At 42.5% G+C, this 11,214-nt stretch overlaps 1 protein-coding gene across 1 annotated transcript in view; it reads left to right on the top strand.

Annotated features, from left to right (window-relative positions):
• Nucleotides 1-9,977, top strand: part of LOC125943939 (sodium-coupled monocarboxylate transporter 2-like) — a 99,622-nt gene extending 89,645 nt beyond the window's left edge. The window contains exons 15-16 of the mRNA XM_049663523.1: nt 8,126-8,220; nt 9,770-9,977. Of these exons, the coding sequence (XP_049519480.1) occupies nt 8,126-8,220; nt 9,770-9,898 (224 nt within the window). The 3' untranslated portion in view covers nt 9,899-9,977. The remainder of the gene's footprint in view (nt 1-8,125; nt 8,221-9,769) is intronic.
• The last annotated feature ends 1,237 nt before the right edge of the window (nt 9,978-11,214 follow it).

An 11,214-nucleotide genomic window follows, 5' to 3' on the forward strand; every position in this document is an offset into this window, starting at 1 on the left:
TCTTCCTGTCTCTTAACGTTACTCCTAAGATTTTTCGTTTCATTGCTCTTTGTGCGGTCCTTAACTTGTTCTCGAGCTTCATTGTTAACCTCCAAGTTTCTGCCCCATATGTCAGCACCGGTAGAAGGCAATGATTGTACACTTTTCTTTTCAACGACATTGTTAAGCTCCCAGTCAGGATTTGCCAATGCCTGCCGTATGCACTCCATCCCAATTTTATTCTTTCGCAAATTTCTTTCTCGTGATCAGGGTCCCCTGTGAGTAATTGACCTAGATAAACGTACTCCTTTACATACTCTAGAGGCTGACTGGCGATCCTGAATTGTTGTTCCCTTGCCAGGCTATTGAACATTATCGTTGTCTTGTGCATATTCATCTTCAACCCAATTCTTACACTTTCTCGATTAAGGTCCTCAATCATTTGTTGCAATTTCTCTCCATTGTTGCTGAATGGGACAATGTCATCTGCAAACCGAAGGTTGCTTAGATATTTGCCGTTGATCCTCACTCCTAAGCCTTCCCAGTCTAAGAGCTTGAATACTTCTAAGCATGCAGTCAATAGCATTGGAGAGATTGTGTCTCCTTGCCTCACCCTTTTCTTGATAGGTATATTTCTACTTTTCTTGTGGAGAACCAAGGCAGCTGTGGAATCCTTGTAGATGTTTGCTAAGATATTCACGTATGCCCCCTGTACCCCTTGATTACGCAATGCCTCTATGACTGCTGGTATCTCTACTGAATCAAATGCCTTTTCATAATGTACCATAATCTACCATAATTTCATAATCTGGAAGTGCTTACCCTACCCCAAAACCAGGTCTAGCTAGGTGCCTATGAGCTCCGCTGTCTCTTTAGCATTGCACTTCCAGTACAAGCTACACAAATTTTTTCAGCCATTTTTATTTATATGATAGGATGAGATGTTGACCCACAAATAAGGTGCGGGCTACTCGTTAGCTCTTGAGTGGTTCTAACATGCAACACAAAGGGTTCAAGATTGCATGTCAAACAACATTTTTCTCAGTAACGATACAACGTAAAAAAATTCTGGTATATACAATATGCAAGATAAATACCTCCACGGAACTGCAGAAAATATTAGAAAATACAAATAATACTCTCACCTAATAATACAGTCTCGAGTCAGCGGATGGTGAAAATATCGTGTAATTGCATTATCATGTATGGTCAGAAGAACAGTCAACAGAACATAATCCACAAACACATACATATATACAGCGACGTTTAAATTAAAGGAACATTATAAGCGCTAATAACGCCAAACAATCCCGCTGTCTTCAAGAAAAGCTTTTAATGCTTTTAAAGCGTTCTTCTGCAAAGCCGTTGTTGGGCAAGGGCCCAAAAGTTTCTTTAAACGGAAAGGTCTGCGGTCTAATGCCATTAGAGTTGATTTAAGTCGGCGTCTTGGTGAGTCATGATGTGGGCAAGAAGAAGTGATGTTCTTCATCTACAAATCCACAATCACATTCGGGGGTTTCCGCACAGCCGATTCTAGGTAATAAGTGTTTGTGTAGGTAGTGCCTAAGCTTAATCGATGAATGAGGGTTTTTATATTTCTGTAATGATAATGGAAATTTCAAATCAATAAGCGGATCGATATGGTACATATCAGAGCTCTTAGAATTCTGGTCAAACCACATATTTCTACACATTTTGAAAGACGTTGCTCTTATAATGCATCTCAATTCATTTTTCGATATTGGGAGCGAAACGACATCATGTTTTTGAGGTGTGCTTGTAGTGCTACTTCATCGGCCGCTGTGTTGCCAGGAATGTTGAAATAATCTGGTATTCACTGGGATCTTATTTCATGCTTCATTTGGCTTTGCTGCTGCTGATTTTACCGGCTTCAGGAACTTCCCTGAATAAACTTGCTGGAAGCATGTGCCCCTCTGGTACATGGCATTTTGCGCATCAATACTTTTTCGAAAACTTGCGCGGCACCATTTCTGAACAACTTGAAAGCATATTCAGAAAGAGTATTTATTTTTCGTAGAACTTGTCACAACATTCGTAAAATTGGAGATCTGGCGAAAATTTGAACACTTTACATGAAATTCGGAGTAATTGCTATGTATTTCGCCGGAAATAAACTTATGGTTATTCTGCATTTAGAACCAGTCATTGTCTCTCCTCATTTATGGCTAAGGTCTACTTGATTCAGAAAAAAATTATACCGCGCGCCATAGTGGCTTAGCGGCTATGTCGTTGGGCTGCTATATACGCAAGATGTCACATGCCCAAATTCCGGACATGGCGGCCGAATTTTGATGGGGCGAAATGCGAAAATGACCGCGCGCCTTAAATTGGGTGCACGTTAAAGATCCCCAGGTGGTTGTAATTTCTATTGCCCCCACTATGGTGTGCCTTGTAATGATACCGTGGCTTTGGCACCTAATACCTTAGCAGGTAAAGAACTACAGCATGTCACTTTTTCGATGTGCTTTGGCACAGCGCCACTTAGTTGACGTGATTTCTTTCAAAGCGTTTAGTGGTTTGGCCTTACCAGTTACCTCATATTGGCTAAGCCTTTAGCGCAATTAAAAATAGGCAGGGATGTGTCAGAGACACAGCACAGCGCTGACTTTCAACTGACGTTTATTTAAACACAGGTTGAAAACATTGAAATTCTGGCAGAAGACTGTTGCAGGTTTTCTGAAAGATTAAATTAAATCTCTTGGACATCAACGATCCGCTTGCGGTAAAGAAGTCAGTAATTGATGTTGAATTTTTAGCAGATAATTCCAATAAACACATGACTGGCATGACTGTAGATGTAAAAGATCTGTATTATTCGATCCCTCATGACCAGTTGCTTACTTGTGTGGAAGACAGCATAAATTGCTTTGGGTCTGTCGCGTTTCATAGTGCCGCTGGTGTATCAGTGGCAGGGTTCATAGAACTTTTACATTTTTATCTAAACTCGACCGACGCGGAATGAAATCATGATGTATATTTACAGAAACGTGGTTTTTGCATAGCTTCTTGCATAGTGCCAGTTCTTGGCGATTTGTTTTTGGCGCACCATGACACGACGGTAGCCACCCATCTACAAGATTTTGAGGTTTTAAAGGTTTTCAGATTTGTAGATGATTATTTAATTCTAATAGACAGCAGTGTAGCTAGCATTGATCACGACCTTACATCCCTTTTAAGACTTATTTCGGAATGTTTTAAGCCACTTGATTTGACCCATGAACTACCGGCCGAGAACAAATTGCCATTTTTAGATTTAAAGTAAATTTTTGCAGAAACCCACATAAGCGGGTATGACGATCCTAGTGCCAACAAACCACTCATTTTGTATTCTTCCTCGCGCTGGAAGCTTGTCAAACGGTCAATTGTGAACGTGTGCTTCACCAATGCCATGAAAAAATCATGCTCTTTTATGATACCCGTCAGCCTGAGCGAGCAAGCCAGTCGGCTTAGTGCGGCTGGTTATCCCAAAGATGTGCTTGTTTCCGTGGCGGAAGGCTCGTTGAGGAAGTGCGAGATGAGTCGAGGTGAACAATCCTCAGAAAGGAAAAAGACGGCGGTGATTCCGTACATGCACGGTATTTTCCATTGGCTGAAGGGGATTGCCAGTAAGGTGAATGTGAGGTTGATATTCTCTGCTCCAGAGAACTTATCAAAGTTGTGTAAGCTGACAGACCCTTTTCCCAAACAATCAAAGGGATGTAAAGTCAAGCATAGGAATAAGGATGTGGAGTGCTCGCAAGGGGTGGTTTACCCTATTCCGTTAACTTGTGGTCGGGTATACACAGGGCAAACTGGCAAATGCCTTAATGAAAGGGATGAACAACATAAGCGTAATGTGTCGAAACCAAGGGAGGGAAACCTTTCTGAACATTGTCGTGATTGTCCCAGCAAAACGTGGAAACCAGTGTTCGGCGCATGCACAGTGCAGGCCAGGAGCAAGGACCGCAGCATGGGTGAGATAATCTAAGCCCGGCTGATTCGGAAAAAGGGAGCCGACTGTGTTAGTACACCGTCAGGTAATATTTATGTTAGTACAACGTCAGGTAATAAGGTATTGACGTGTGCATGCGTAGAGTGTGATTTCTCTTTTGTTTTTTGTATCCTTCATACCTGCTTCGCTATATATTTCCCTCTGTGTTTCAATAAACGTCAGTTTTAAGTTAGCACTGTCGTGTGTCTCTGTCACGTCCCTGTATTTTTTTAATTGTGCTAAAGGCTTAGTCAATATCAGGAAACAGTAAGGTAAATATACTTGGTAGCGAAGCTTCCATAGAAGGCCATACGTTCAAAACAAGGCGGTTCATCGGTGGTTCATGGGGCTTAGCGCCATCTGTGTGAGGAGGCAACACTTTCGGCGGAAGAAAAAATAATTTTACGTCATAAACGTTAAAAACAGAAGTGAGGTCATTTTGTTCTCAATAGCGCGAAATTTGTTTTCGGACTCAGGCAACTACTTCTTTGCACTACTAAGTGAAATCTCAGACGTACTCGTACAACGCAATAATTTATCCAATGACTTCGGCGCCTTCATTAGCAATAATTTATGTTTCTGCTATTTATCCTTAAATCTAAAGATACAGCAAATATGAATGTTTTGTTCTCAGCTGTCTTGGTCCGAACTCTTACCTCCACCTCCAATTCAGCACACCCATGAGAACGACCTAAAACACGAAATTGGAGCATTACATTAGTCGATGATGTAATAGGTGCCTGTTTCGCAAATAAATGGAACTATACAAAATAGTGAACAAGTTTGGATTTTTGCAGACATCACCGTCCTTTATCTACTTCCTCCACATAAATACTGTATCCGGATCAAATTTAGTTAATCAATGAAAACGTTTTGGGGCGTGCTCTGCGAGTGAGGCTACGGACGCTGAAATTTCTTGCTCATATAAAATACACAGCTAAGACTGAATAAAAATAAACGCGACGTCACCACTACGTCACCGAGCTACAACACGAGATATGGAACCCTTCCAGTGCGTTTCGCATTCTGACGTGCTCAATCATATGGAATTACACAGATTATAGTATTTAATTATTTATTTTTTGTTTATGATTACTCTGAAGTACCCAGTGATCTATGCAAGATAGGCAGTACAAGTAACAAGTCAGCGTCATAACAAGCAACAAAACACCATGGAAGATAGAAAAATTGAATCAGAGGTGCAGTAAAAGCAATCCAGACATAAGAAATTAATTACAATCACAATACAGGCGTTCCAATTTTCGTAGCAAGTCATTTACACCAAAAACCATGGAGTATAGCGCTTTCCAATGTGACGCTGTTTTAGGAGAAAAAGCTCTATATACATTCGTTTTTCCGGTCATTGTAGCAAGTGCCCTTCTAGTTCCAATGGCAGTGTGGGTTCGTACGCGGTTTTGTATAGGTACCTTTACATTATTTCCAAGACAGTTGTGTTTACTCAACTACTGGATCTGTATAACCATGTGCTCGATCTACATATCTCAGTACGAACTATTTTTTTCTACGGTGTTATACATAATGATATAGGCTTTTATCTTATACAGCGTACTTAATATAAAATGTACCAATTTTATCATCCAAAAGTTTTGCTTCATTACGACCGTTTATTCATGCCTTAACTCCGTAAGTTTTCGGATAATGTCAAGAAAAGTCGCAAACCGACGCGCTGTAAATTTGTTTTTGTCCCACTTTGTAAGTTGTCGACAGTGCGTACCCTAAAAAAGAACAAGAAGAAACTCTAATGTGATAATAATTACCAAACCCAAAATACATCATATCTACGTCAAATACTCTGTACTAAACGCCCCTAACCTGTCAGTGCTTCAATGAGAGGGCAAGACAGCATAATAAACGTCGGAAAAGGACACGGCACGCATTTGTGTGAACACTACACAAAGTGTTCACGCATACCTGCTTTCATATAAAAAATTTTTAATGAAAAAAAAAATCTGGAGACCCCCCCTTGTCGAGGAAATGCGGGTAAGCGAAAGCTGTCGTGTATTTCTGCGTTGTCCCTCGGGGAACAAATTGCACTGACGAGTACCACGTTGGGCTCGAACCACAACCTGTCACACGCACTGCTGCTGGCCCTGAAGTTCCGGTTGAGAAACTCGCGTTGAAACCTCGCCGTCAACCCGGGGAAGTTGGCGCTAGCGCTACGGAGGCGTGCACCACCGCTGTCGGGTTCCTGGATAGCAAGACGGCGCTGACATTTCGCCTCAACATGGCGCTGCCGTAACTAGGTGTCCGCGGCTCTTTGCTGACGTTTCGCTCGGGCTTCGGAAGCGCTCACGATAGAATCGGCACGTCGACGACGAGCCCTTTCTCGACCGAGTACGCGCGGCCGCTTTTCAAACGCAGCCTGCTCCTCGGCGCAACGCACCAGTTGCGGGTGTTCCTATCCGGGTGCCGAAACTAATCTGAGGTGAGGGAAGCCCAGCAGAGCACGCGCCAACCCCTTTTCCTTTCCTTTATCTCTCCGCGACAAACCAAACGACCCTGATTCGTCGCGCGCGTCACGTGATCCGGCGCCGGCACAGCTTTCCCCGCACCTGCTCTTCCGTTCTTCCTTCCTTCCTTTCTTTCCTTCTTTCTTTCCTTCTTTCTTTCCTTATTTCTTGTCCCTGGCTCATACCTGCATGCGGGTATGCGCCACACGTAATTTCTTGCGCGACTACAATGACACTCAAGCTTGTGATCCAATACAAGCTTCACTTGAATATAGTAAGGACGAATATGAAATAGTTGAAGAGTTTTGGTCGAGGAAAGTAGGTGATACGTATGTCCGCTGTCAGTCTTTGGCTCTGCATGCAAAAGTGTTGTGATTTCTTTACAGGTATATGCAGGCGCATAAATAGATTGAACTCTGTATACTTTTGCTTGATACGTTTTAAAGGCCTGACGTAGTGCCCATAAAATAGCCGTTAAATTGAAATAAATGCAAGTGGCAAGTTCGGCGCCAGTTCTCTCGTGCGTGTACTTTGCATCTTCGTCCTTAGCGCTGTTTGAAGAAGACGGTCAAGACGAACGATCGAACTGAGCCAATTCAAGGTGTTGAAACATTAATGGCTGTCGCTCGTCGACTCATGCTTCAGATACCTCAGTGCGTACAAGGTGCTAAGAAGTATTACACAATGTTGAACTGTGTTTCTCTCATCACAGATGTAGTTTGAGATCACTTTCGTGTACAAAAATAAAAACTCTTCTTTACAGCTGTAAATGTTATGCGCCTGACAGACGGGCAAAAGTAAAATCCTTTGCAGTAAACCCCTTTTGTTACTCCGAAGGATCCGAAGGACCCTTTGCAGCAGGGAGTTGCGCCGATGACACACAGCAGCGCACTAACGTCTTTCGCTGGCTCTTAAAATGAACATTGCAAAAAACAAAAAAAAGCATTGCTTGTTAGTACAGAAACAGAGAAAACATTTGCAACAAGCTGCGCATGTAGATTACATGTAGTGATTGTAGAACCTAAAAATATTTTTCCCATTTTGGATATCATATAATGCACATATTTGGAAATCAACATGTTGGCGCTAGCGACATGGTGCGGGCGTTTGAGAGTATAGCTAGAGTAAATCTCCACTGTTCGACAAATCGCATTACCGCTGAAAATAAAACATTGTCCGAGGTAAAAAAAATACTTACGGAGCATCGTATTCATGTCACGGGTTTTCTTCTATTGATGAGCTGTGCAAGTGAGGCGAGAGTACACCTTTCCGCTCGAAAAGTAGATGCCCGATCTTCTTTCCCGCAAAGGAACTTTGACGGGAGGGAGATACTCCTTTGTCGTGTGTCACTGTGCTTGAACGTCTTTACAGTAGATGTCCCCTTATCTAAAGGACTTGCCCGTGTGACAGGGGTATAAGAGTGTTAGCGATGAGACAAATGAGCACCCTTCTGGGTGCAAAAAAGCCTTACGCTGTATCCTTTTAATTAGGTCATTACCGCTAAATCTTATTCAGGTAACTAGTTGAAATAGTGACCGGCATTTCTTCCGGGGCATGGAAACAACCTGCAGAACTCTGGTAACTTCGCAGAGGGGAATTAAAGGTCAATTGTTGGTTTTTTCCATTTTGTCGACTTCCATAGTATGTGTTTATGTGCCTATCATACCTTCAATTTTTTATACAGGGAATGACGCTGAATTACAAAAGAATATCCGCCTCACGTGCCCAGCATTTTTGAAGATATGGTGCCGCTTTAAATGTCTTCGGCGAGCGCTGAATGTGAGTATTTCACGTGCGCGGCTTCACTGGAAGATAATATATCAAACTCTGAAGTAGAAGCGAACTTTACAAACGTAAACTTGTGAGAACTTTCACGTACACACACCCGCGTGCACACATGACACTTCTACCAGACATGCAGTCAGCTGCAGTGGAAAGTACTTATTGCAGCAAATATCACGTTCAAATTTCGCGCTTGGAAGTCTCGTTTCTGTCAAGAACTAACACTCCCATTAAGCAGATATGCAGTCATGAGCTACCTCTGTTCTTTTAAATGATCGGCACCTCGGTGCTAGAATACATTTTCTTGGCTGTGAAGACATGACAAAATGCAGCCACATTGTACCAAACCGTATTCCGGTACAATAATTTCTCAGCTAACAACAAAATGTGCCGGTTCGTATGTCGCCTAAAGTTATGTTGTGACGCAGTTTTTCAGTCGTACAAGGACATCTCCCTTAGGAAGATAGCTGCGCTATCCCTAACTGTAAAAAACGGAATCATCCCTGTTGTTAGCCACGTGCTAAACTAAGAAGTTCTATGTATACGTGCAAGTGTGGAGTTAGTGCTTACACTAACAGAAACAACAGGCTATACACCGTGACGTATATCACCGCTCGTCTTCATAACAGACGCCCTTAAAAGTGTATTTACTTCACTGGGCGCCTTTAGCGCATTGAACTATTACCACACGTAGGCAAATATCTGTGACATGTGCGCGCGTGAGATTTACGAGGACATCACTGGGCATTGCAAGAGGCCTGCATGTGTAAGCTCACCATCGGTCACTTCAGCTAACAAACTGATTTGCTAATTGCGTGACAGCGATTAGAAGCCCTGGTCTGCGTTTCCTTTATTAAGGACGCGCGGTTTTTTTTTCGTTGCTTTTTATAGGCTTGTTGTTTAGATTTATTCAGGGAGTATATATATCGTGCTCACCATGTAAACCCACTTCTTATCCTGGCTCGGCCCTTGTCCTGGCATTTTAGTATCGCTTTTAGCACTCTTTTACCGCCCTAAATTCTATGGGGTGTGTATGGAGCCTTTGTCATAACTGTGCCTAACCTATTTTTTAAAAAACTACCAGCATCGTAGGTCTAATTCGTGATGAAATATTGAAACGCATCATCGTAGATAATGTAAGATTTGTGGTATTACTGAAATTCCTTCTGGGCTTTACGATAGCCCTGCGACCACCCCGCTTGTACCAACACGACCATGTGTAATCTTGTGTGATATGAATATCGGACATCATTCGGCCTCACCCCGGTCGAGCCAGCCATGCTGCCTTAATTGATATCGTTCCGAATCATGGCCCTAATCAAAATGCTCAGTACTGTAGTTAGCGGTGTAAGTATAGAGCTCCATAAATGAGCTTTGAACAATTTCAAATAATCACGTCTACCACGTTTATATATAAGACAATCGCGCTTTAAAAACACGGCCGCTAGAAACACTGCAACTAGTCTTATTATCGCGCGTAAGGAAGCCTGTCTATTGCGGCGCATGATTCTAACTTCGTTATTGAACATTTCCTTTTTTTGAACAGCTGGACCAAAATGTTCCTATGACATGCGTCTTCAGTTCCTGCGATCAAGACGAAGACGCTTACGTACCCTTTGAAACCGAGCTGCTAGAAACAGTGAAAAAGCAGGCAAAAGAAGAAAATTGTACATAAACAATAAACAGCCTGAACGACACGATTTTCATCCAGCATAGAACCAAGACTGATTTGTTTACAATATATGCACTCAGCGTCACTTCTATTACCCTACTTCGAACACAGCAAAGGAACAGAGTGTCAAATCGCAAAGTTTTCAATCATAACAGTTCCTTGCCATTGGCGAGCGGCCTTTGCTAGAGATACGTCCAGCATTAGGACTTGCTGAAACGTTCTCCTATGAACAGAGCAGAACAACTGATATTTGTTTTCAAGAACAATAAATAATTATTGTATAAGAAAATCTATATTTGCGTCACCGAACGGAAACAAAACAGGCGTTAATACACGGGTATGGAGGTGAACAAGCTTCTACCCTGACTATCTGGGATAATTCAGGTTGACGCGTGGGATTCATATGCTTTAAACAGCAGATTCCAAAAAGCAAATAATGCAGTGTACGTAATAAAGGAGCTATCTGAAATGGGAATAATATTGAGTTCGTTCTTAGGGATACAAAAATTCTCTATCTGCTTTCACGGCAAAGCACGAATAAACTTGTCCACTATGAAGGAAGATCGTTTTTTTTTTTATTTTTCATTACGCAGATGTGGTCCTTCCTATATTATTGGCACAGCGGCAAAGATCGTGCCGCCGGTCCTGCCTGTGGGGATGGCATCTTTTGCCTTCTCGCAAAAAAAATATGGGTGCTATTTTACAGTAACTTGAACACCCGTGTTGTATTCCGCGCTCTTTAGTTCTCAGCTTTGGCACACTCGCTGGGCCATGATGCTCACTAGGTATTTGTGTACACTTAGTCCATGAGAAGCTTACAGGTGGTATTTGCGCACACAACACTGCCATCAGTCCGCAGGGGTGCCCACATACACTAAAACCTCGATATAACAAACTTCAATATAACGAATTTTTTAATATAACAAAATATTTAACTTTTAATAACCTCTTGTCCATAGAACACCATGTATTTAGAACCTAAATATAACGAAGTGGGCTTGTATGCGATTTCAATATTACGAAATTTCACTGCCGCCGCAAAGCAATGCCGAGACAATAAACCAAAACTTCCGTGAACGGAGATAGTTAAATGATGGAATTACAAGTGGCAGCTTGCAAACGCACCTCTCATAGGCGCGCCGCGCGACAACAGCGACCGCCGAAGTGGAGCCGCATCGTGTTACGTGAAGAGTCATCGTGTTCCGTGTATACGATAAGATCATATTGCGGCCCGCGCACTTTGTGCTTTAGGTGCGAGTGAAAGCATGCGAGAGTGAGACGAGAAAGATGGTGGCTTCACAAGCGCCACCTTCCCCTCA

This window comes from Dermacentor silvarum, chromosome 3, assembly GCF_013339745.2.
Source record: "Dermacentor silvarum isolate Dsil-2018 chromosome 3, BIME_Dsil_1.4, whole genome shotgun sequence".
Taxonomy (NCBI): domain Eukaryota; kingdom Metazoa; phylum Arthropoda; class Arachnida; order Ixodida; family Ixodidae; genus Dermacentor; species Dermacentor silvarum.